Source organism: Siniperca chuatsi, linkage group LG1, assembly GCF_020085105.1.
Source record: "Siniperca chuatsi isolate FFG_IHB_CAS linkage group LG1, ASM2008510v1, whole genome shotgun sequence".
NCBI classification, from domain to species: domain Eukaryota; kingdom Metazoa; phylum Chordata; class Actinopteri; order Centrarchiformes; family Sinipercidae; genus Siniperca; species Siniperca chuatsi.
The window spans coordinates 2,557,877-2,585,253 of NC_058042.1; the positions used below are offsets into that span (position 1 = coordinate 2,557,877).

The 27,377-nt window shown below is 41.7% G+C and overlaps 1 protein-coding gene across 12 annotated transcripts in view; it reads left to right on the top strand.

Moving 5' to 3' along the window:
* Positions 1-27,377, top strand: part of LOC122875832 (SH3 and multiple ankyrin repeat domains protein 2-like) — a 199,920-nt gene that overhangs the window by 55,743 nt on the left and 116,800 nt on the right. For all 12 annotated transcript variants that reach the window (XR_006377928.1, XM_044195475.1, XM_044195484.1 and 9 more), the window contains 8 exons: positions 199-426; positions 5,358-5,561; positions 7,256-7,327; positions 10,487-10,595; positions 17,010-17,161; positions 17,828-17,995; positions 19,872-19,988; positions 27,133-27,210. Coding sequence is in view for 11 of the 12 variants with exons in the window: in XM_044195475.1 (XP_044051410.1) it covers positions 199-426; positions 5,358-5,561; positions 7,256-7,327; positions 10,487-10,595; positions 17,010-17,161; positions 17,828-17,995; positions 19,872-19,988; positions 27,133-27,210 (1,128 nt within the window). In the remaining variant the exon portion in view is untranslated. The remainder of the gene's footprint in view (positions 1-198; positions 427-5,357; positions 5,562-7,255; positions 7,328-10,486; positions 10,596-17,009; positions 17,162-17,827; positions 17,996-19,871; positions 19,989-27,132; positions 27,211-27,377) is intronic.

Genomic DNA, 27,377 nt, shown 5'->3' on the forward strand with positions numbered 1-27,377 from the left:
TGCAGGCTGCGAGCACAGAATGGATGAGGATAAACCAACAAACTAACAAGCACCATCTTTGGGGGCTTTCTAATGCGACAAAAGGTGTCTAATGGGAGCAGAGCAGGGCAAATTCTTAAGTTTTAATGGTTACTCTCTCCAATGACCAGTTTGAGTTTGTGTGAGTCTGACCTTTTTTCCCCTCCTTGTCTGTCCCAGCTGAATCCGCCGGGCCTGCTGACTATGCCCCGGAGCCCCACCTCCAGCGAGGATGAGATGGCCCAGAGCTTTTCCGACTACTCCGACGACTGTGCCTCCAACAGCTCCCGCGAAGAGACCATTTACGAGACCATAAAGGCCACCGCCGAGCCATCTCAGAACCGCATGGACGACATTCACACCAACTCGCTGGTCATCCGCGTCCTCATCCCCGACCTGCAGCAGACGGTAAATATCTGTGAAGGATGAGGACAGAAATGTGGAGCGGGGTGTTATTAACATGTGTGTGGGAGTCAATATGAAATACGAACTAGATTTGTTTTCCAATATTGACATCTGAGTAAGGATTATCCAACCTTCGTGTTGAGATCCACTGGAGAATTAATGATGGTGTATTTGACACCTTATAGCCTTATTTACAGTCTAAGAGCTTTTGTTGGAAGCTGGAACACAGTAAACTCAAGCACAACACAGTGTTGTTTGTGTATTAGAGCTGCTGGAGAGCCACTCTTACTGCAGGGCCCTCTGTAGCATTTAGGGTTAGAATCACTTGACGGGTATATTTGAAAGACTGTCCGTAAAGTGGAATGTGAGTGCAAACAAACAGGTGCTTTTCCAGATGTTAAAGGTCTGTACAGTGATCCACATGTGATCCCATGCACTCTCTGCTCACTCCACTGCAACATGCTCACTTGAGATCAAGAGCAAGTATTTATTTTTAACTGCCCTTACATGTATGGATTAGTATTTTCTTTGTTTAGTCTTTCAGACCCAGATTTTTTTTAATTTGAATTAAAAATCACACTCAGAGAGGCATACAGCACTGGGGCCTTCTCATGAGAAATAACAGATGTGCATGTGATCAGACAGAAAAGATGCGGGTACACAGACCCCAGTTCAGACACGACCATCAATTTCATTTTTATTTTAATTTCATCTTCAAGATATTCATAAGCAGGCCAAACAAGTTTTTTTTTCTGGTATTATGATAACCTTTCTTTTATGTTGTAACATGTCCTTATCACTTCCATTCATGTATAAATAATGTGGCAAGATTTACCTTCTGCCTCTGAAAGCTGTTAGAAGCTGCCTGCGGTTTAGGCTTGTTACAGAAATCTTTCACTCATTTCTGTTTTGACGTAAAGCCTTTGACTTAAATGAGCTCCGGCCAACAGGATTCACATGGTGTGTTTTCCTGTAATAATTCACGGTGGTGTGTGAATGTTGAGTGGGCGACGTGTAGGGGGTTGATATATAGACTTGTGCGTAGGTGAGGGGGTGTGTTTTTTAAAGGGGGTGACGCCTTATTCAGGGAAATGTCTGATTGTAAATACCTGTGGGGTAGACACAAGATTCTGTAGATCTTGCAAATGAATGAAGACAGGGACAGCGTGGTCCAAAACTGAACAATATGAGATGGGGCCCTCTGTATTGATCAGTAAAATATATCAAGATCGCCCACACTAAAGCTGGCCGTGTAGTGTAATATGTTGGTGCAGTTAACAGACGAAAGGATAACAAACATGTGGAAGCCCAGAGGAAACAGGAAATGACTGATGAGACACGTTATAATTGCCGCCCCGTTTTCCATTAATATGTTAATGAATGGCAAGTAGAAATAGCAGAAAGCAAATAATGCATAATGAATGTTATTCATAGGCCCAGACCTACACAAAATGTGTGATTAAAAAACAACAATGCTACCAGGATTTCCATTTTGTTTGCCCACAGATTATGAAATACAGTAGGTGAATGCAAAAATCTTTCTAAACTTAAAGCAAAAGTTTGACATTTTGGGAAATGCACTTTCACTTTTTGGCGAGAAGTTAGATAAGAAGACTGATACCGCTCTCATAAATGCATCATATAAATATAAGGCTACAACCATCAGCCAATTAGCTCAAAGACTGGAAACAGGGGAAAACAGCCTGCCTCTGTTCAACCACCTGCACCTCTAATTAACACGTTCTAACATGTCATATCTCGGCTTGTGAACAATTTAAACAAACAATACAGTGTTGCAAAGTGGGCTGCTATTTTTTCCCCCCAGTCTGTGTTCACATTTCAATTTTTTCAGTGTTACTGAACATACAAGCAGGAGACTCTCCCACATAATGTAACGATTCCATTGGTTTATGTTATGGCCACCACTTTTAATTATTTCAGCTTTGTTTCGGAGCCCGAGCTTGATAGCCTCTCTGAACTAACAACGGACTAAAATAGAAACAAGCAAACTAAAAAGACACATCTAGCTTAACAAGAAAAACAAAACAAATTTAACATCCATTCTTCTACTACTTTATCTGTTTTAAACCCTGATATATAATGTGTCAAGCCTGAAATTCATTTGTGGATAACAATACAGCTTTAACAGTGGAATCTGTGAATGTGTTATTGATTTTAACAGTGGGAATGATGATGATGATGATGGTGGTGGTGGTGGTGGTGATGATGATGATAAGAAGAAGAAACTTTCTTTATTTATACAGCCCTTCTCAAAATCAAAGTTTAGAGTGCTTTACATGGTTGAATCGGAGTTATAACGTTTCAGGACTGAGGCAGATACAATCAGGCATTTAAAAATACAGCAATACAGTGAAATAAAACAAAATCAAATAAAACCTCTATTGCTAATGATAAAACGGATATGATATGTTGGCAATAAAACAGACTACTAAAATTAATAAAAGGCTTTTTTGAAAAGCTTTGTTTTGAGAAGTGATTTAAATGATGAATGTTTCATTTACGTAGCGGCCCCATGCACGCACACATGCTGCACACTGCTGCTTTTTAATGAAGCCCCAGGTGTGCTGCATTTACAGTATGGGAGTACGACACGGTGCATTGTTCCTCTGAAAAAACTGTAAAATGATTACTGTAGCTTCTGTGGGCATGCGTGCTCCTCCCCATTGATCATATAGCACGCGCACTGTAGCTGTCGGTGGATATTGCTTTACTGTCATTCCCAGAAAAGGTTTGGATATAAAGGTTTATCATCACAGACCAGCGGTGCCTGACTGTTCGTCCCTGTGGATGAGCAGCTGGAGGTGCTGCCAGAGTCTCTACAGCAGTTTCATCTTGGGCTGATGCAGCTTTGTACTATAGCTCTTCATTTGATGTGTGTCCTTGGGGACTGAGAACCTTTCCAGATGTAGCTTTACATTGGATATCCATGACAGTACAGTGCGTTAAGAGCATTTCCTCCTCGTGTGCCGGCAGAAGAAGAAAGAGAGGGGAACAGGAAGTTGGCATGACGGCTGCTTGGCAGAGCTCTGCCTTCAGCAGCCACCTGATGCCCGTCTCTCCTGGGTTCCCCTCCTTCATTCTGACTCTCCATCCCATTTTGTGCATTTAGATTTTATATTTGGATGTTCTTTCATCCCGCTCATCTTGTCATTTGTGTTGTAAAATTTCATCCCACTGAGGCTAACCCCACAAGGAATGTAACATACGTACAGTTATTAGCTGCTGCTTCAGAGCACTTTCTAACCACTTTGCAAAAGCACATTGTAACTTCCTGAATGGCCGATCTTAACAGAATAAAGGAATTTTGTGTGTGTGTGTGTGTTTGTGTGTGTGTGTGCGTGTGTGTGAGAGATCCAGTGGGGTCGGATCCTCGAGGTACAGTGTTGACCCAGAGATGAACTCATGACCCTTTGATGTAATTAGCTCGGTGGTTCTAACTCCAGCATAAAAGGTGTGTGTGTGTCTGTGTTCACATGTGCGCTAAGCTCTCTCACATGTATGCACGAATGCTCCTGATTTCACATTCATCACTGAGCACTCAGTGGTGCCACTTGATCACATGATTGAGTCACACAGTCCACTTGGAAATCAAACTCGATTGAATAATTCAAATGCACACAGCACGTGCGTGTGAGCCCGGCCTCCGGCTCTGAAGTGTACTGTACTGTATGGTACAAAAGTAGGCTTTTGCAGTCAGAACATTTCATGTATTAACACGAGATCATAACTTACTGGTAATTACTGGCCACAGTTTAGAGAATAAGACCCAGGCTGAAAACTACTGGAATCTTCCCTCTCAACCCTAAACTGCTCCAGTAGCATTGTTGAGTTTAACCACTGAAGAAGACACTATAGTAATTAACCCGTAAGACTGTGGTTACACTATTTATGCTCTTTCTGTGATGATGACCAGGGCACAAGCTCTTACACACATGCACCTTTATCATTGCCTCTACTTTGAAAAACCCTGATTCCCAGTTCCCTGGAAACTTCATACACATTGTTTAAGTTGAACTCATGTCGAGGGCTGAGGAGGCAGCAATAATGGGAGCGGATGGAAATTTGCCACTGTAATAAACCAGCAGAAGGAAAGAAGTCCAAACAGCCCTGCCAGATGCCAGACATCTGTTTCTGTACTGTACCTTCAACCCTTCATCTTACCATCCCCTCCTCTCCTCTCCTCAACCCACTCCACGCCAGGCGAGAGGATTATGGTTAGGCAGAGTTCACAGACTGCTCATCCCTTCAGCCTTTATCACAGACGCAGGGCTGCTATCGCCGGCTGAGCAGCACCTCCAGCTGTAAACAGACACTTCCTGAATGCCACGGCACAGTGCCCATAATCCTCTCTGATTCAGACGAGGCCAGAAGTCCCGCATTGTTTGTTTGTTGCGTTTTTTCACTCCAGGAAAGCTGGAACTTGGAAAGACCAGGGGGCAGAGGGGTCGTGTCAATTACATCCTCAGCGGGCGAAGTGGCCCTGTTTAGCATATACAGTAGCACGGCAACAATAAAACAATAAAAAAGCATGGCAGTGCCGCATGGCACTCATGGTTTATTTGTAGTAACTGGGACAGGGTTTGTATTATTAAAGCGCCAATTTGGATGTGTCTGAACTATTTTGATTGGGCACCTTTTGTTCTGTGATTGTATTCAAATCCTCTCATCACTCTTACGTCCTAGCCTATTTGCATCTGTCAATCAAAAGTTGGAAGTCCAGTTCACAAGTGAAATGTCTGTCACAGGTTGATAACATTACATTGTTTTGGTTATTATTTCAAAGATGAATATTTCATTTGTGTTGATTGCTGTGACTGCCAGCCAGTACTCCAGTCATCACTTTTTAATCAATTTGTCTTTTTTCCTCTCTCACACGCTTCCACTCTCCCCTCCCCCTCCCCAAACCCAACCAGAAATGCATGCGGTTCAACCCGGATGCGACGGTCTGGGTTGCCAAGCAGCGGATCCTGTGTACGCTTAATCAGAGCCTGAAAGATGTGCTCAACTATGGGCTTTTCCAGCCAGCTAGCAATGGGAGGGACGGCAAGTTCCTGGATGAAGAGCGCATCCTTCGAGAGTACCCCCAGCCAATCAGCAAGGGTGTCCCGTCTTTGGAGGTAAACAGTTGGCCAGTTAGATTATTACTCCAATTAGCAGTGATGGAATCTAATTTATTGAACATTTAATATTTGTCGTTAAATAAACTAAATTAGGAGGCAGTAATATGTCAATTCCCATGTAAATCTTCTGTTAGTGTACACTAGGGCTGGGCTAGATGGCCAAAAAATTATCATGAAAAATGTTTTCGTATCAGTCTATCAATACATATTGCAATATAAATTAGGTCAATGTTTCTGTCGAGCTTAAGTATTCCTCAGTAGAAGATTCAGAGCCTGAACTATGATGAAGGATTGTCTGAGATGCAAACGGAAAATCTATTTAAGTAAATAAATTATACAAAAAGAATCAAAAATCTTCGATCTCGTTAGCATGAATCTGTGTAAATCCTGCAGTGAGAAATGTTTGCAGCCAGTGAACTCGCATCTTGGGTCAGTTAAGTTCTTCAGTTTCAATCCCCCCTTCTTGAATGCGCGTAGTGGCACCAAAAAATAATAATAATTTAAAAAAAAAGCATGTTTGCATGTTGCCCTGGAAAAGCGGATAGAAATGTTAGGCTTTGCAGGAGAGGTCTCGTTGCTGGTGTTTGAAGCTGTAAGCGCCTTCACTCTGTCTGCTTTACTGGATGGTGATGCATCAGGTGATAAACCAAGTTTGTGGTTTGGCATAAAAAGTCCCAACTCAAGGTCCACTTACTAGCTCTTCTGTAGCATCTTGTCTTCATCAGCGGATTGAGTTTGCTCAAGTGTCACCTCGTGACCTACGTATAGTGCCCTAAAACTACTGTTTCCAATTTGACAAAAAAAATCTCATCACGAGGTCCCCTTACTGACTGAGCAACTCCGTTTGCTGAGGAAGTTGGCACAGACTTTCGGCAGAGTTAATAAATTACATCACATATCTATTTCACGTCTGAGACCGTCTTTATATTTGCTGCTGCCGTGACTGTTGTGCTGTCGCTTTCTGTGCCGACACTTGAAGTTTCCTCTGAAGGAGCGCTCGTTTCTCACGTCTTTCTGTCCGACTTGGTACTCTTACCAAAACAGTAGTATGTGGTGTGTTTAGCTAACTCAGCCAACCCTGTCGTGCTCATTTTGGTAAGCGGGCTATTCGTTCCTAAAGAACTGCCATATGCTTAGATAGAAAGAAATAAGTTTGTTTCAGGGATGTGATTGGCTGTTAGGCTACATCGCTTATTGACAGTATAACGAAATTAGTTAATATCATTTCTATGGCCCGGCCCTACTGTACACTGCTCAACTGGTTGAGGGTACAGTAAACTGTAGGAATAGGTTAAAGTAAATCAAAACTGAAATGATCTACCTCAAATTAAAAATATTGACAAAGAAAATGTTATCACTTCTCTATATTAAACAATCCCATGCCAACACTACAGCCTTCAAGAAAAAGACATGATGCATTTCATATTTCCCACAGCCTGCCAGCAACGATAACATGAAAGCAATGAAGTGTGCCATTAATAAAACATCCTAGGCTTGATCCCCTAGCGATCCTCTTTCCGGAGGAACAATTGCTTTCAAGATGCACCCAGAGGCGTAAAGAAAACAACTCATGACTGAGAGTTTTGAGGGAAATGTTATCAGTTTCCAGATTAAGACTGTTATTGGAACAGAGCTTGAATAGAAGCCTTGTTGGACCCATTTTTTAAAATAATTTGTCTTTCACTCAACAGTTCCGCTACAAGAGCCGAGTCTACAGGCAACCCAATGTGGACGAGAAACAGATCGCCAAACTTCATACAAAGGTGAGATTATTTGGAAGGAGTTTTCTGTACTAAATGGCAGAACTAAGTCTAAGTTTAAATGTAAGCCTTGTTTGTGGCCAGTGTTTTTTGGTTCTTCAAAGCTCATTGACTCTCAGAGCCTGCAAATAATTTATTACAGTATCACAAGTGCCAGCTTTGACTGGAAGCAGAAACTGGTTATGCAAATGTGGCAATCAACACCGCATCAACATCTAGACATGTTTATTCCAACTTCATTTTGGCACTCAAACAACTTGCATCATTTCCTGTGCGTACATCAAATGATCAAGGAGATATTACACGGTACAGTAAAAAAACATATCGAAAGGAATCCATAAACTGGAAGCATAGCACACATTGGTTGCTATGTGCCAGATGACTTTCTTCCTGAAGGGACCTACCTGACACCTGACTGAGTGTTTAGAACAGTAAATAAAAGCTTTCAGAAACTGGGTAAAGGCAGCTGAATCCCTCTTTTGTTACTGGTCAGCTATAGACGCTGCCTTTCTTCCACTGCACTCTTCTTCCACTCTGGTTTGACACAATGGGAAACATTGCCAGCTAGGAGACAAACCGGAGAGCTAGAATGAGCAGCTGAACAGACAAATAAATTCCAGAAAAGGGTGTCACAGTACCGCCCACCTCAGCCTGACTGTCGACTGGCCTCTGGGAAGTGCGGTGTGAAAACACCGCAGTAATGACTGTTTCACGCCAAAGGTGTTGCCAAAATAAAATAAAAATTAAAACGAAAGATTGCATTATCTATTTAGCAGCTTTACTGGTTGACTAGGGTAAGAGAATGTTTGTCTCTGTTTGGTTTAATTCTTGGCAGCTTGAACTGTGTGAAACGGGAAGGGTTGCGAAAAAAAACCACTCCAAGCAAGCGCACAGTGTAGCTTACCTGTCAGTTTGGGCTCAGTTGGAGCTGTGATGATGAAGGAAAATCTGTGAGTTTATATGCTGTTCAGTAGGAGTCTCTTTCTTTCCTGCCAGCACCAACAGCAGGCCCCTCCCTTACTCTATCTCTTCCCTCCCACATGAATTGAAGTAAATCTCTACAGTAAACTGAAGATTTTTAGCCTTTTCATCGTTGTGTAAGGCTATCTCTGGGCTGCTGTCCCATAGCTACTGTAATCCTGTCGTGCAGCCAAAGCATAAGTGTCTCTGGCAGCTCTCTGTTAGCGGCACACTAGGAGACTGTCTGACAGCTGCTCTAATTCTGCATCTGAATGCAGGAAAGAGAGGACAGGAGAAGCAACTAGAAAGGAAGGAGAATGGGAAAAAATAAAAGGCTAAGAAGAAAAGCATGTTTTATAAATGTGGAGCAAGGAGATGAACACACACACACACACACACTCAAACACATTTACACTCTTCACAAAAGTCAGAAAATGTAGCTCTTCTATAATAGACATTTATTTCTAATACTGAGTTGTTTCCTCCTCATCTCTTGGCCTGACCCAACTTTTTGGAGCTAATCCTGTTTGCCATGCAGTCTGGTGCTCTGTGGTTGGCTGGAACTCACACTGAGACAGCCAATCAACTGCCAGCCTCCCAACCTGTTTCAGCAAAGAGAGAGAGAGAAAGAGAGAGAGGGCACCATCCTCCAGACTCTGATTCACTAGGCCCTCAGACACACACACACACACACACACACACACACACACACAGGGGACATATCAGCTACATTAAATAAAACATTGCATGGAAACACGGGGCCCTGTGCGTGAACCCTTGGCATTTCCAGATATTGAACTAGCAGTGACTCACCATGGTTGGTATCTAAACAGCAGCGCTCCATATCTGTGGTCAGACTTGCTTGGTTTAACTCAGTCGATCAAAGTTATTTTTGATTTCATTAAACTGTCACTATCACAAAATCATCTTAAGGTATGCAGAGAATTTAGCTACAAAACTAGTAAGTAATAAACCAAAGAAAACATTGAATATTAAGCTAATAAGATCTAATAATAATGTCAGTGTTGGTGACACTGATAGAAAGGCAACTAAAAGGTCTTTTAGCAGCGAATTTCCGAGCAGATTCACAGGATCCGGATCTGGACCGATTCAGGGGTTTTAGACGGCTCGATCTGGGCGTTAAAAAGCCAGATCCCTTGTCAGTCCTTTGTTTGTTTTCTGTGCGTACACCAGCTGTTAACAACAAAAGCTACACACAGTGTGCACTGTGTAGCTGTGTAATGTTAGCCTGATCATCAGACTGAATTATCGTGAATTATTCAGTTTGACATCATCTTCATGTTAGCTGTTTTTGGTTTGGGAGGTGTCAAGTTGTCTTTTGTGTTGTATTGTCGCCATTTTATGATGAGCCTCTCAGCAGGGATGTCTCAAGCTGATATGCAGGATCGGGATAGAGCCCGACCAGGCATATTTTCATGCCGTATTGGCTAAATAAAGCCAGATCGATTTTTAATTATTCATTTGTTTTTTTTTACAAGAAAGCTAGCTATTAAAAATGCTGTGTATACCGTACAGCTGTATGAGGTAGGAAAATCCTAAAATTATAATTAGAAATAAATATCATCTTCTTCTGTGTATCGGCTGATACTCGATATTTATCTTGGATTTGGATCGGGGGCAACACGATGGGATCAGGACAGCCCTACCTTTTAGGCCACACCCACCCCATGTCCCTGCCTTTTTACTGCTCATTTATTCTTGTGCCTTTCTTCCCAGTCTTTTCTTTTATTGCTACCCATTGTCTTTTCCTTCTTCTGCTATCTCATTCTTCTTTCCTCATTTTCTCCTCTCCTTCGGGGAGCTGCTCTCTTATCTATTTTTATCATGCGGCCTGGAAAGAAAGCAGACAGGAACAGAACAGAAAGGAGCACTCCCCACAATCGCTACACTCTTAATCCTGTCATTCCCCCTCCTGTGCTTCCTGGTTTCTGCAGCCTTTTATTCTACCTTATATTCCTCCACTTTAACAGTGAGTCTCCCTCGGTTTCACACTGTATTCCTAAACGCTTCCTCTTTTCAGCCTGAGTTATGTTTGACCCCTCTACACCTTTCTATATCTCAACTTCTATTTCAGTCTTTTTACAGCTCTGAACCTCCATCCTGTCTTTTTCTCTCACACACCCACCACCATTTGTTCTTTCTTCTCACTGTAATGGCTCTTTCTCTTCTCCGGTTGCACAGGCCAATCTGAGGAAGTTCATGGACCTCATCCAGCATAATCAGGTGGACAAAGTGTCCAAGTTGTTGGAGAGAGGCTTCGATCCCAACTACCATGACAGTGAGACTGGCGGTAAGGCTGCTAATACTTCAGACTTAAAACTGAGTATCAATGGCACATATGAGTTCCAAAAAATAAAGAGTACTGTGTTTAAACGTGTTTGTATTTGTGCATATGCACGCATATGTGTTCTTCCAACACCAGGGTATTCTCCAAATCAGATATCTGCATTCGTAACCGAGGAGCTTTAGAAACACTAAAGCTGATGTAGTGGAGAGAGACTAAGCTTTTCATCAATTTCAAGTCCTGTTCCCCAGTTTAACTATCAATAATCCCAATTTATGCCAAGTGGTTGGTCAGGTCCGAGTAAATGTCCTTAATCATTCTGAAGATAATATTCTCGCAGTGTGGCCACTTCCTGCACAGGCTTAGCTGACTTTCAGGTAGATTCGGGTATAGAATTAATTGTGCAGTATGTAGGTACAAGAAATGAGAGACATGTGGGTGTCATTTCCAGAGCTGAGGCAGCAATTAGTTGTTCAAATCTCCCCTTAAAGGTCCGAGAGGTCTTTTATAGGCCAAACATGTTTTAAAGTACCGAAGAAATAGTACATGTCAGTGGATTAATTGGAGTAACCGACAAGTTTTGTGGTGCACACAGTTGTTTCAGAGACGGGTATCTCAAAACGTGGGCACATAAACTGACACGATTAGCATGGCCTGGTACCAAAAATGTGAAAGTTTGTAACCCTTAAAGACAACACAGAGTGAGCCAACGGCCTGTTAAAATTCCAGCCTGAGTATTTTCTAGGTGTAAACATTGGAGTTGTGTACCAGGTATTCCCGAGAGGAATCTGTGTGTTCAGTCAGCCTGCTGCATCCTGAGTAAACAGTCATTTTAGCCAAAGACTTGGCTCTGTGTTTTTACACACAGCCGAACTGGGGGGCTGCCAGTGCTCGGAGTAATGAGCTGTATCCTAATGTCAATGTGTTCTCAACACAGCTCACAAATGTTCCGTAAAGACAAAGTGAGCAGGTGTTTCATGCAATGCTAGGCTAGGATAATAGTTATAAGTCCTCACAGGCCCACTTGGAGGCAGAGAGTCCTGTCTGGGGAGACTGCAACCTGGCAAGAATAATAACATTATCTCCAAACATGCACATCCACTCACTTGCACACTTGACTTAATTTGCTGTGGAGCTTGTGCTTGCGATTAACATCAGAGGAACACATGCATCTTTCTCAATAGTAGCCTCAACGGGCCACATGTTGATTTTAGAGGAAGGGATGCAGTGCTCTCATTTTCACAGTAGTAAAACTGTGAGAGAGCTCATGCATGTTTTCTGTAGTTGTCCAAAGGCGTTCTGCTTAATGATGGGACAACAGAGTGAAGTGGAATTGGGTAAGGCAGGTGACGGCAGATGTATTAACAGTAAATGAGCAAAAATGTAAAATCAGGTTGAGTGTTAATGTTATAACACTTTCTCGTTGCATTTTGATGATGACTGGAAAATAAAAAAAACAAAATCTAGATAAACGTGAGCGTGTCGACAGGCTGGAAACAAATTGCCAGGTTTATTTGAAAAAGAAAACGAAGGCAAATGGTAAAATTATTACCCAAACTGCCTGTTGTAAACATTCATCACAGTTTACAGACCAACTAGTGGTTCAACTTTGATCTAACGTACTCACACACTGAGAGATTATTACTGACATTTCAGATGAGCTCACTTTTGGTTTTACCCCAAATAAAGTAGTTTAGATAAGCTGGCTCAAGGAATGGACAACGAGACCCGTCTAAGTAAACCACAATTATCCTTTAAAGTGGCCATAATCAATAGTTTCATAAGTAAGAGCCAGATATTCGCTCAGGAGTTGGTGGAGAACAAAAACAGAGCTAAAAGAGAGGGAATATTGGACTGACATTCACCAGGTGGCCAGAAACCCAACTCCAAATGAATGATCCGTAACTCTGTAACTGCTGGATGTGTAAATAAGCAGCTGAATGCATAGAACTGTTTTGAATAGATTAGAGCCGGAGGCAGATGCTCTAACATGTGCAAAGGACAGCAGTCTATTTAGCCTTATTTTCACGGAAATATGAGTGTTTGAAACTTACTAGTACACAGATACACAGTGCAGATTATGCTACAGTAGTGGTTTGAGAAGTTGCTTTGGACATGGTGGTCAACATTAAAAATCTATTTTAACTGCCACGAATTTATGCTGACTACAGTCGCCACCATCGACAAAGGAGAAAGCGACAAGCTTTTTAAACCCATCCTTCAAGCCTACAGATGGCGAGTGTTTACTACCCAAAAGTCAAGTCAGTTTTTATTTATATGTAGCCCAATATCACAAATCCAAATTTGCCTCTCAAGGGCCTTTACAATGTGTACAGCATACGACACCCTCTATCCTTAGACCCTTGATGAGATGAGGAGAAAACCATAGAATTTGACTGGAAAATCACTTTAATTCTGCCTGCTCACCCGCCCACGGCCCTCTAATCAGTCATATTGGCTTTCGGATGAGTATCATGCTCAATGGGAACAGGAGTCAGCGATCCATAGGACTGACGGGAAACTCTCGAGGCATTGTAGTTAAAACACAGCAGGAGGACGCGTTGGGAGTCGGGTTAAGAGCTCGTATTACTGTGGCACTGAGAACCACACCAGGTTCAGCTGTACTTACGCATGGGGACACCAATCAGCCTGTGAGGAGTTACAAAGAGCACTCAAAGGAAACCTTTAAAAAGAACAAAAGAAATCATCCTTTCTGAAGAGGGTCCTTTTTAGTACAACACTGTTTTCCCTGCTGTGTTGGGAGAAGGGATTACCCTTCACGGATTTCAAAATATCTTATCAATCATCTAAAAAAAGCTTGTATTTAAAAGCTCATTGCACTCACCAGCGCTGGCTTACAATTATGTTTATTTATGACCATTTAACGAATATGTCAAGGGTATCTCAGCAGTGCAGGTGCTCTTAACACAGCCAGTATTGAGTGGACAGAGATTGGCCAGAAAAAAAAAACTGGTCTATTGAGGCAAATAAAGGCTGAGAGGAGAAAAGGTTATTAAGCAGAGACTCGAGGTTATCTTAATGGGCTTTGAGAGCTATTGTTAAATGAACACCTTATTGCTGATGGGGAGAGGCGTCTCTGCGTATTAGGACTCTTGTTACTCAGCTATTGATTTCAGCTGTCCAGCAAAAGTTCTCCATGTGATTTAAGAAAATAAAACATAAAGAACTCTCTTCTTGCTGCTGCTCATGTCTGCACACAGTCAGCACCGTTGGAGAAATCAAGCCTCATTTTCATCCCTTCAGAAGAAGTCACTTACTGCCATTCACACTTGTTCAATGTGAGAAATACCTTTATCATAATTCTGAAAATTGCCCAAGCTAATCTATCACAACAAACATGGAGATTTCATTTCCTTTGGTAAATGTTCCGTTTTAGCCCCGTTTCACTACTCTGTGCTTTTTCTGTCAAAAAACAAACTGACATTTTTACAACAATGAAAAAATTGTAAATATTAACACACTACTTTAATACATCATGTAGTGGCAGCGTGCAACCCACCAGAAGCTGTATCTTTGTCCAAATGCTGCCCTCTGTCCTTAGACCCTCAATGTACTATTGAATTAGCTGTGTTATTAGCTGCGTCCCAATGTTATACTACACATTAATTTTAAGAAGGTTTAGAGTAAATAGTGTGTTCACACTGGAAAAATGACTCCAATAAGACTGAGTGTACAACTGTGCTAGCAGCTCTGTGAGGCTGTACTTAGCTCAGCATGCTAACACGCTCACAATGCCAATGCTAACATGCTGATGTTTAGCAGGTATAATGTTCACCATGGTCACCATCTTAGTTTAGCGTGGTGGTACGCTAACATTTTCTAATTAGCACTTAACAAGAAACAGCTGAGGCTGATGGGAGTGTCGTTAGTTTTGCAGGTATTTGGTCGTAAACCAAATTAGAATTCTTGACCTAATGATGATGTTGAATGAAAAGTGGGATCACCAATGTGATTTCAAGACATCTTGAGGTGACAAAAAAAAATAAATAAATAAATAAAAATAAATAAAAAATAAAAAAGTCATTGCAGTCCATCCGCTAGTTATAGAGATAGATATTTCACTCTGGACCAAAGTGGTGTATTGACTGACCAGCTGACATTTCCATCCCTTAAGTCAGAATGCATACTAAAAAACGTTTGTGCTGTTGATGGATACTATTGTCCCACAATGCAATGCAGAAAGGAATTGAAAGAGCTGCTCCTAGCTGGAAATTTGATTGCAAATGCTGATGAGTCAGCTACAGAAAGACAGAAAACACAAATATTACTTGTTCAATCTTTTGAAAGACATATAGCATTCACTTTGTGAAGTTCAAGTGGCAGCAGAATTTCGTACCTGTCTATACCCGTATAGTACATCAGAAAATTAGGACACATCAGTTGTCTCCGAGTGCCTTATTTCCATGACCTCATTTAGATTTGACATGTCTAATGATGTCTTAATCACAGCAAAGTTTGTATTATTCTAATTAGCTGTGACAGACAGTTGACCTGCTTTTATCAGCCTGGTTAACATCAGTGCAAAAGAGGAAACAATAACCTGAACAGTGACATGTACTGAAAAAAAACCCCCTATGAAATCTCAAATAAAGAGCAGAATTGTGTGTTAAGTTTTCTTTATACTTTTTCTGTTAGCGTGCATTCATGCTAGGCAGGCCACAGCTTCGTCTTGAGGCTAACCTCGTTCACATTTACACTTTATTTGGAGCAGTTTATTTGAAATCTGGAGCATGCACCTTTAGCTCACTTTGGCAGGTGAGTGTCGTGTCAGTCAAACTTGAATGCCGACCACTTAACCACAGTCAAGAGACTAAAAATGAGTCTCAGGCCTCCTTCAAGTGAACGGTGGTGTTTGTCAGAAGTGGGAGTTTAATGTAAGCCGACTGCAGGAAACAACCTCAAAATAGACCTTCTTTATGAAATACATGATGCAGCTGGGACTCATGTTTGAAAATTCAGCATGACAAAAACAAAACGAAGACAGAAAGAGAGAAATATCAATTCAGTGAAGGGAAAAAAATCAATTACATTTGGAAAATTACCACACCTGGGTAGGCTGAGCTAAGGGTGCAGAAAACTAATGTCAGATTTGTTTATGTAGAGTCATCTCATTCATTCAGGTCGCACGATGACAAGTAAAGTCAGAAATCACAAATCCGAAATTTGGCAAATGACCGCCTCTATCCTTAGACGCTCAATTTGGACGGTCTGAAGGAAAAACTCCCCAAAAGCCTCATTTAATGGCAAGAATTAGAAGAAACATCAGGAGGAGCAACAGAGGAGGAAACCCTCTTCCAGGACGGACACACTTGCAGTAAATGTCAGTTCAGGTGTAGCTGTTTTCTGCTGATTGGTGATCACATGATGTGTCCTTTTTAAGCATGCTCTGATGAAGGCTTCCTATTGGTCTATTGATTGCAAATAAATTTAACCAAAAGATCAACACATGAGACAGACAATACAATAAATGTTGTATGTACAGAGTAGACAGAAATAACACTATGGAAAAACAGAATGACAGATAAATAGAGTCAAAATAAATGGATGCCCTGGACCTTTGCTTAGAAGTTAAAGGCATTTGCATTGTCTTTAGTTTTATAGCAGGTGAACAATCCTCAGCATTTCTCCAGGTGGGACTTTGGTGCCTTCTGAGCAGACGCTCTCAATAACACTCATCAGAGGATTTCCTGTCTGGCATTAAAACTCAAGAAGCAGGTCAAATGAGCAGTTAAACACCCTCAACTTTACATCACCAAAAGCAGCGGATCACTTTTTGACTTGGCTTGTTTTTACGCCCATATTTTGCCAAAATTTCACACCTGCGTGTCTCAATTGCTGTAATTACGCGGTTTACTCACTCAACAGACTCAAGACAAACATCAGTTAAGCCTGAGGTGAACCTTTTCTGGTCCGAAGGATGCGTTCTTGCTACTTAGCTTATGCTTATTTCAACCTGCGAGTTTCCAGAAAATAAGAAAGAAAATTCTTAAACAAGCATGGCTTACCTGGTGATGTTCTGTATGAAATACCCTACAGGTGACTTGAGCTGTACTTTATCTGTAATTGTTCATTGTGAACTTAAACCAAGCAAACAGAAAAATGCATGCAGACTTTTCCCAGGTGGTTTGTAACAAAGAAAACAAACTGTGTCGTCACATCCTCGGGATCAGTCCCTGGAGTCGTGTGCCATACTGCTGGTGATTCAAATCACTGTTTTAGTCATAGTATGTTTATGTTTTTTTTTAGCTCCTATTAGGAGATAACACTTTTCTTAAACTATTAAAAGCAAACCTGTTAGGTATATTTTAAGCATTAACACGTCTGGGTTTCCTGTTCTTTACCTGCTCTCCAATACAGAGAAATTACATTCACAAAAACATATTCTTCTTCTTTTTCTAGAGAGCCCGCTGACATTTGCAGCTCATCTGGACAATGTGGTGGAGATAATCAAGGTTCTGAAGAATGGAGGAGCTCACCTGGACTTCAGAGCCAAAGACGGCATGACCTCCCTCCACAAAGCTGCTCGGTCCAAGAACCAGGTTACACTCACGGTAAAGGAACCTGCTGTCTCTTCAAACCTGCTTACATGTGAATTGCTGGATTTGTTGAAGTTGGAATCGCGATGCAAGCCTGACAATTTCCAGATCGTGCTTCGTGATCTTTTTTCAACACAAGCAGATTTTGATGCAGACCTGTCACTGAGGTGATAAAGGGATGACGCTTCTGACTGTTCTAGTTACGTGAAGGTTAAAGACGAGAGGAGACAAGACTTTTTCTGTCAGGCGTTCCCGCGGAGCTTAGACAAGCAAAACCTGTTTTATCTTTTGAATCTATCTTACAGTGCACTTTTAGGAACAATTTAATAATTGCAGTTTTCGCTTTTGTTTTATCTTCAGTCATCATTTTAAACTTTTATCAGCTTTGATATTTTAATCAGTTGTGCTTTGTCTTTTGTGACAGATTAAAGCACTTTGTACCATTTTGTTTAAAAAAAAAGTAAGAAATCATTTATTATTTTCTTAGTTTATTATTATGGTAATGATGATTATTATTATTATAATTCTTCCATTAAAGAGACAATTTTTACCATAACTTACAAATCTGAATTAATACTACAAACTTGATGACCCACCTTGCTTAATAATTCATACATCACCTTTATGTATGTTTTTGACCCCCCCCATCTCACCCCCTCACACGCACTTGTCCCTCCTCAGACACTGCTGGAGTTGGGAGCTTCGCCAGACTACAAGGACAGCCGTGGTCTGACTCCTCTGTATCACAGCGTGGTGGTGGGAGGGGACCCGGGCTGCTGCGAGCTCTTGTTGAACCACCACGCCTTCGTCTGCTGCCAGGACGAGAACGGCTGGCATGAAGTTCACCAGGTAAACACACATGCGCGCTCCACCAGATTCACCAGGTGCACGCACACGAGCACAGAGGGTTTCTTGGCTGCTTGTTATTTGCAACAGCTTGTATTGGGAAAGCATTACTAAAGCACACACAGCCTTCCCCGGCTGTGGGCGACCGTCTTGGCAGCTGTAACCCGTTGAAGTAGATAAAGCCATTTAAGGAGAGCCACCCGGCAGCAGTGATAAACTATGAGCGTCCCCACACAGTGGTGTGTGTGTATGTGCGTGCATCCGTGTGTTTAGGCCATCGGCTTTATCAGATTTCTTATCTCTTCCCTGTCGAGTTGCAAAATCTCTGCCTTCCCCCATCTGTCCTATTTCAGACACGATAGCAATCGGCTGTCAGGCGAGACAGCGAACATCAGGACGGCTGCTGCTAGTTCAGAGTTCAAGGTTGCGTTTCTTCATTCATAAAATCCTGGAAAATACAGAGATCACATCCTTCTCATCCAACACTAACTTACACAACATAGAAATAAAACCCACAATAACCATAAAAAAAGAATTGTTGAAATATTCAAATTAATAACCTCTTGTTGTCTTGTTGTTTAATCTCCCAGCTCTTCTAGATAAAATAAGTTTAACTTGTTTTCCCACCACATCTAAGGATAATGCATGTTACAGTTCTGAAAACACATCCTCTGAATTTCAACACTAAAAATAAATGATTTGAGCTGAAACAATTTGTCGATGAAATGACATTATTCAACAACAATTTGGATGATATTTTAATTGTTTCAAGTCTTTAATCAAGCAACAAGACTAAGAGTCTACAGCCATGCTAGAGGCTCTGTGAGGCTGTGTTCAGGGACAGCAGTGCTTTGAGCTAAATGCCAGTGTCAGCATGCTCACAATGCCAATGCTAACAAGCTGATGCTAAGCAGGTATAATGTTCACCACGGTCACCATCTTAGTTTAGTGTGTTAGTATGCTAACATTTTCTAATCAGCACTAAACACAAAGTACAGCTGAGGCTGATGGGAATGTCATTAGTTTTGTGGGTATTTGGTCACAAACCAGTTTTGGACAAATTGAGTAGATTTTCTCAGATTTAAAGAGAACGACATCCTCTCTGCCATCAGGCTTCTGCAGCAGGTCTGAGGGCAACAAATCGGTCATACAAAACACAAGTTTCTTCTTGGAGATGAGTAAAATACAGGATTCCTTCTCGGATGTAAGAGGTACGGTGTTACAGCACCAATTAACAATATCTGAAAAAACGTTAGACATTACACATTTGAATATAATTTTTGATCTTTGAACTAGCTGTGGTGAGATTAATGCAACAGTAAAACAGATAAGTCAAGACAAAACAAATATCCAAATACATTCAACCAAATGTTTTGCCCGGCTGTGCAAATACTTTTGTAACACAACTCAATCCCACTGCTCACTTGAAGACTTTTTTTACTGTAACCTGCTTTGGTTAATAAGCAGCCATTGGGTTATTGTCCTTCCTTCACAAACGTCTCAGTCTCTGAAATAAGCTACAGTGTAAATGGGTCATTTCAAAATAATTGCACTAAACAGCTCGCTGGCATCTGTCACCACAACCCCAAAACATTAATGCCATTTACAGAGGAACTCATAAAAGCAATAACTTCCCGCTCAGCCTCTGTTTGGAAATGCCTTGAAGTTTTCCCTCTGCACATACTCCTCTATCCTTCCATCTTTTGATAACTGGATTCAAACTGAGTGTACAGCTGCGTTTCATCTTGGTGATATCTCCTTTGCAGCACACTGACATCTAGTGTTAAAGACCTCTTACTGCAACTACTATCTAGTGGAAGTGTTAAAGGCTTTTTTTGACAGTGAACTTGTGTGTGTGTGTGTGTGTGTGTGTGTGCAGGCTTGCCGTCATGGCCATGTGCAGCACCTGGAGCATCTGCTGTTCTATGGAGCAGACATGAGCGCCCAGAATGCCTCGGGAAACACTGCTCTCCACATCTGTGCCCTATACAACCAGGTGAGCAGAGGGGAGTGTGTATGGTTTCTGGACTTGATGAGCGTAGATCTGTGTGTGTGTAATGTGAATGAGAGCACATACCACTATTGGATTGACCTGGTACTATTTTGAGATGGTTAAGCCAGTTCTGTCAAATCATTTGTAAAAATGTGGAACGACATACTGTACTGTATGTAGCCTGTAAAGGGAAAAGTAAAACATGCACATTATGAAGATTAAACAAAAATTTAATTCTGACATGCAATAAACTACTGACTAATAAAAGTGGAAAACTTTCTTAAAAGGAAAAAGCACTGGATTCAGTGAGATGGAAGTCCAAGATTAATGAAGAAGTCTCATTCAAAACTGTTTTCAGGGTGATTTAGATAGTATCAGCTTTCAAACTTTAATTTTTCTGAGCTATCTAAGATTTACATTTACCTTTTTTTTTTTTTTCAAATATCTTTTCCCGTGGTTGAATGTCCTCTTATATTCTATAAATGTATATTTTTTTAAATTATATTCGCCAAGGTGTTTTTTCAGTATTTTCAGTATACAGATTTGAATGTATTTGTTGGGTTTGTAATGAATTTGATTTATTTCCTATGAACCATTTTCTAAGTCTGATCTAAATTGTTTTCTCTCCTGTTTATGACTTAGAAAAAAATGTTTTGCCAACATCATTTTTCACCTGAGTTACTTTTGTTTTTTCATCTGTGAAACATGGGGAAAAAAGTTTTGGCAGGTGAAATTTCTTTATTTTTGTCTGAATCATTGTCAAGTGTTTGTTGTTGTAATGCTAATTTCGGCCACAAGAGGCTGAAGTGCACCCCATGGTCTAAATAGGACTAAAAGCATTCATGCACTCTAAACACAAGGTACATAGTGTGTTAGCAAGTTATGTAAAATTACTGTCATGTCTTTATTTTGGCTAGAAATGTGTTTTAATCAGCGCTTCACCTGGAAGAAAACATGAATGCTTTTAGTCCTATTTAGAACAAGGGGTAGTGGTGCACTTCAGCCTCTTGTGGCCGAAATAAGTATTACAACAACAAACACCTGCCAAAACTTTGTTTTTTTTTGCCTTTTTTTCCAGATGAAATTTTTTTTTAAGGAACTTAAGTCATAAACACGGGCGAGAAAACAATTTAGATCAGACTCAGAAAATGGATCACCAGGAGAAAAAAAATTCTGACTTGCCTCTCAGGGCTTCTGTATTTCTGAAGGTAATGAAGAAGAAATTTTAAAGGGAGCAGATGAGTGTTGCCAGTCCTTTTGGATACTGAAACATAGAATTCCCACATTCTAAAAACGCTCTGTCCAGAAAATCTGTCAAATTATTAGGGAAAAACACACATAAGACTGTTATATTTGGACTGAGGCAACCATAAGAAAACATGTTGTTGCACATTGCCAAAGTGGACTATTGGCTGAACACTGTCAGTCGTGTGTTCCTGTATTAGCTGACAGTTATCACACCTATTGGATCTCACAGAGCAGACTTGACGGCCTTAAATGCTCTGAGCTCACCTTCACTCTGTATGCTGCCGCGTGTTTGCTGCTCTTTCTGCTGCTGACTCCACCTCATTCGGTTCTACTGTTTGTGCGCAGCCTGCAGGGTCTTTGTTCTGTTTTCCCATGGGATGAATTATTTTCAATTCTCCTTTTATGTTATTTATCATGCTCATGTACAGTTGTATGCAAAAGTTTAGGTACCCCTGACAATTTCCATGATTTTCATTTATAAATATTTGGGTGTTTGGATCAGCAATTTCATTTTGATCTATCAAATAACTGAAGGACACAGTAATATTTCAGTAGTGAAATGAGGTTTATTGGATTAACAGAAAATGTGCAATATGCATCAAAACAAAATTACACATGTGCATAAATTTGGGCACCCTTGTCATTTTGTTGATTTGAATACCTGTAACTACTTAGCACTGATTAATTGGAACACACATTTGGTTTGGTGAGCTCATTAAGCCTTGAACTTCATAGACAGGTGCATCCAATCATGAGAAAAGGTATTTAAGGTGGCCAATTGAAAGTTGTTGTTCTCTTTGACTCTCCTCTGAAGAGTGGCAACATGGGGGCCTCAAAACAACTCTCAAATGACCTGAAAAAAAAGATTGTTCTACATTATGGTTTAGGGGGAGGCTACAAAAAGTTATCGCAGAAATATAAGCTGTCAGTGTCCACTGTGAGGAACATAGTGAGGAAATGGAGGACCACAGGCACAGTTCTTGTTAAGGCCACATGGCAGGCCAATAAAATATTGAGAGGCAAAGGCGAAGGATGGTGAGAACGGTCAAAAACAGCCCACAGACCACCTCCAAAGACCTACAACATCAACTTGCTGCAGATGGTGTCACTGTGCATCGCTCAACAATTCAGCGCACTTTGCACAAGGAGAAGCTGTATGGGAGAGTGATGCGAAAGAAGCCTTTTCTGCACACACGCCACAAACGGAGTCGCTTGAGGTATGCAAACACACATTTGGACAAGCCAGCTTCATTTTGGAATAAGGTGCTGTGGACTGATGAAACAAAGATTGAATTATTTGGTCATAACAAGGGCCGTTATGCATGGCGGCAAAAGAACACAACGTTCCAAGAAAAACACTTGCTACCCACAGTAAAATTTGGTGGAGGTTCCATCATGCTGTGGGGTTGTGTGGCCAGTGCCGGTACTGGGAATCTGGTTAAAGTTGAGGCTCGCATGGATTCCACTCAATATCAGCAGATTCTTGAGAATAATGTTGAGAAATCAGTCACAAAGTTGAAGTTACGCCGGGGCTGGATATTTCAACAAGACAACGACCCAAAACACTGCTCAAAATCTCCTCTGGCCTTTATGCAGAGGAACAAGTACAATGTTCTGGAGTGGCCATCCCAGTCCCCAGACCTGAATATCATTGAACATCTGTGGGGTGATTTGAAGCGGGCTGTCCATGCTCGGCAACCATCAAACCTAACTGAACTGGAGATGTTTTGTAAGGAGGAATGGTCCAAAATACATTCATCCAGAATCCAGACACTCATTACAGGCTATAGGAAGCGTCTAGAGGCTGTTATTTCTGCTAAGGAGGCTCTCTACTAAATATTGATGTGATTTTTCTGTTGGGGTGCCCAAATTTATGCACCTGTGTAATTTGGTTTTGATGCATATTGCACATTTTCTGTTAATCCAATAAACCTCATTTCACTACTGAAATATTACTGTGTCCTTCAGTTATTTGATAGATCAAAATGAAATTGCTGATCCAAACACCCAAATATTTATAAATGAAAATCATGGAAATTGTCAGGGGTTCCTAAACTTTTGCATACAACTGTATTTGACGCTCTCTGCTGGGCTCCTGCAGCTTGGAGAATCCCCAGAAGTATAACCATACCGCCAACGCACTGTCTACCTCTAACTACAATTAATAGTTAAACTATGCGATCGTTTGCTGATTTTTGACTTGGAAAATAAAGATCTTAAATATAGTTAATTCTTATATGTGAATTTATAATAAATAGTTTTCTGTTATACACATAAAAACCTTCCTTACATTTCTATTTCTGATTTGTCTCTCAACCCAACATTTAATGTTTGTAGAAGCCCCATTAGCTTCCACCAAATAGCTGTCTTGGGGTACATGTGGTTCCATGTGACTTGAATTTTTAATTGTTTTTGTTTTTTTTTTCAAATTTTAAAATCATCTTAAAATATAAGGCTCGTGATATTCTATCTATTTTTCTCATTGTCAACAAATCCTATGAAGAGACCCAACCAACACTGAATGTATCTACTAACACATTCACCGTCCTGCTGCCCAAAATACTCACTAGAGCTCCAAATGTGTATTAATCCACCACTGAAAATAGTCCCCAACAAATGCACTATTTCCTCGTGTGAGTAACCTCTATTAAAAACTACAGTGGCCAGCTGTTTAAGTAAATTACTGAGCCTTTAAAAAAAAAAAAAAAACTATATATTTGTGAGTCTCTTTTAAAGATTAGGGCTAGACCTGACCTTGTTGCGTGCCTTTGATAAGATACCACACAGCATCACCAACCCCGCAATAGCCCCCCCTTTGATGGTTGCGGCAGTCTTTCTGGGATTGAAGATGCAGAGAGACAGTTTTAAAGGGCTGAGCCTCCACCAGGACTCGGGCTGCCACCACTCTGGGTTTTTTGACGAAGCCTTTGGTGGGACTAAGCATCACCTCCCCTTTAACTGGTTCCCTGAAGTGAGTGTTGCCTTGCACCAGATATTCCTGCCCGGCCTCCAGCACCACAGTCCGGGAAATACAGCACTTCCTCACCGAACAGTACAATGCGGTGGTTTCCAAAATCAAGGCGTGCTTGGGCTTTGGTCAGGAAGGGGTAGCCTAGAGAGCCTCGTCGCCCGCTATATCAGCAACCAGGAAATGCACGCTCACCTAGCGGTGGTTGATCTGGACAAGAATGTGAGCCTCACCTAGCACAGATATGTCACCAGGCCCGACGGCAAGCAGAGTCTTTACAATTGGTGGCTGAAGTGGAGGTCGGACATCTGGGTAAATAGCGTTGTAGTGGCACAGAGGCAACACACTTTTTCGTGCCCCACTGTCCAAAACAGCGCATTCTTGCAGTTCGTGCACAAGCATGTGCTCATTTCCCGACCTTGAGCTTTTAAGTGCAGCACAGCAGGCTCTGCGGGGGGAAGCTGTCAAAGCTTGGGCTCTGATAGTTTTCTTTGGTGAGGGGCAATCTCCCCTCATGTGACCCAGGCCTGAGCAGTTATGACAGCGAATTTCCTCCCATTTAATGTCCTTATAGCCTCTCCGTTTATGTGGTGTGTGTGGTTGGGGTCAGGAGGCTTGGGCTATCAACTGGCTAATGAGGATGCTGCAACAGTCTCTGCTTCCTTCTCCTCAGTTCCCTCCCTGATCACAGCAGCACGGGGCCTACGTTCAGTCATGCTGCGTGTCACCGAGTGCATGAGGCTGGTGACACATGACACCACCCACCTGGTGGATTCATGTCGGCGGGCGATGTCATAAGGTTGGGCTAGTGTGCGGGGCCGCTGTTCTAACTGTCTGTACAACTTCTGCATCCCCTACAGCATTAGTGAAAACGCCTATGGCGTCCTGCTCAGTCTCAGTCCTGTCACTGTAGGCTACTGACACCCATATACGTCATCTCTTAAAACATGAAGAGCCTCACCCAGCCCGGTCTCAGTTCAATAGCCACCGCAGTTGCATGCTCTGAAGAAGGGCTGTATACCGTCTCCATCTCCTCCACCAGGCGGCTGTAATCCCACTGTGAAGACCAAGGGTTTCTGTGAATATTCAGCCCTGCAGGGACAGCCATAGTCTTTTCTGACCAGTAATTAGCTCTATCACAGCTCTCAAACCTGTACAGAAACTCTTTCCATGGAGTGGTGCCATCGTACTGACCAGGACGTAAGGTGGGGACTCTTTCCCTGTGGTCGTAGTCTTCCTCACTCGCTCATATGTTAGCCACACTATCTTGAAAGCAGTAACCCCATTAGCATCAACAAAGGGATTTGTGCTTGAAAACCGGGGCTGAGTGAGCTCATGTGTTTTAACTGGCTCTTCTTCACACAGGAAGGGGTTAAAATGTCCATATCTTTCCTGTCTTTTACCCACAGTCTGTTTTTATTTCTGCTTCACTTTCACTTGCTGCAGTCAGCGTCATGGATGGATTGAAATAACTATTTACTTTTCCGAACATATGCTCGGCCACAGGGCCCTGGCTAGTGGCCGCCATTTTAGCTTAGCTTCTTGGCCAGGTGAACTTTTACTAATTGTCCTGGTTTATTTCACCATTCTTACGCTTACCACTGCTGTGTTGCTGAACGTGAGAGGGTCCCTTCGTGGTCGCCAGTGTTAGCTTTCCTGCTCCAGCGTCCAGACCGTGGTCGGGAAGCACAGGAGAGATTTGCCCCCAGGGCCGAAGTCGATACCCGCTTCAGCACTAACCCCCTTCACTCCACCCTGCAGTGGGGAAAACAAGACACGACAAACTTCTCTGGGACTCGAGGAGCTGCAGCAATTATTTATGCACCAACCGCAACTCTCACTGTACGTTCACTATCACCTAGATTTCACTGCTAAGCTATTCTCTGCTCATGTCGCGAGCACTCGTCCGCTCACACCGCATTCACCGTCCTGCTTTCTTTTTCCGCTCTCACTCTCACTCGTCCATGCACTCACTACGCTTACACATCACTGACTTCCTTATTCCTTAAAGAAGCTGCACCACTCTTACAACGCATGGCTTCCAAGCTGCAACATCCTGGATTATCCTCAGCATCATGGACATGAGAGATTTGACCTTTCTCACATTTCATCCCTCTGTCTCTCCAGTCACTACATTGCTTTTGGTGCTCTGCTTCTAATTATATTCTAAAAGCTAAAATGCCCCTGCTTCAATTCATAGCTCTGATGTATGTCACACATTTCCATTTTGAAGCTTCATTATAAATGTAGCTTCTGGAGACACAAAAATATGTCGTGGGATTGCTGCATTCCAGATGGAAACGTCCATGAGTAAAAATAACACGCTCATGCATGTCTTAAAATAAGATGTCTAAATGTCTAATCGCAGAAATATTTGTAATGCCGACAACACTGTACAGAATATGGTTGTGTATCAGTATCTGTGTGAGACTAAGAGCGATTTTTCAACTCTCAATAGCTTATTGTGGATCTAAAAAAAGTATTTATATTCATGTGTGTGTGTGCACAGTACATGCGTGGTTGAGCACTTTGTGGGCGATTTGTGCAGTAGATTCAAACCCCTCAGCGCTCTCCATCTCTCTGTTCTTCTCTCTCTCTCTGTCTCTCTATCTATCTCTCTCGCTCTCACTCCCTCTTTCTCTTTGAGTGGAGCAATAGATGCACACTTATCAGGGAGTGAAGCTCCATTCCTGATTTAGGTAGTAGATGTTCTTTCCTCCTTTCCCTGTGTCAGTGCTGGGATGTTTAGACATTCAACCACACTTATCACTTCCTGCTGTACTGACTTGTTTTGCTTTTGGAAAATTCTGCTAATGTCACTGGAGGCTAGTCAGCCTTTTCCCTTAACAAAGTAGGAGAATTAAAGGATTTCAGTGTTGTTTTAGACTTTTTCTCAGCTTTATTTTAATATTTCTTCTCTTTCTTCCCCAGGATAACTGTGCCAGAGTGCTGCTTGTTCGTGGAGCCGACAAAGAAGTGAAGAACTACAACAGCCAGAGTCCATTTCAGGTAGAGTTTAAAAAAACAACACCACCACTCTTCTTCTTCACTGTCGTTTGCATGTATAAGCGATTATAGAAGATTGATTTCAGCTTTCAGCATAGGGAAAACATTTTTAGTACCAGCACATTTTCTTCATCTCATTTGTTACCATGGCAACAGTGCAAAATGGTCAA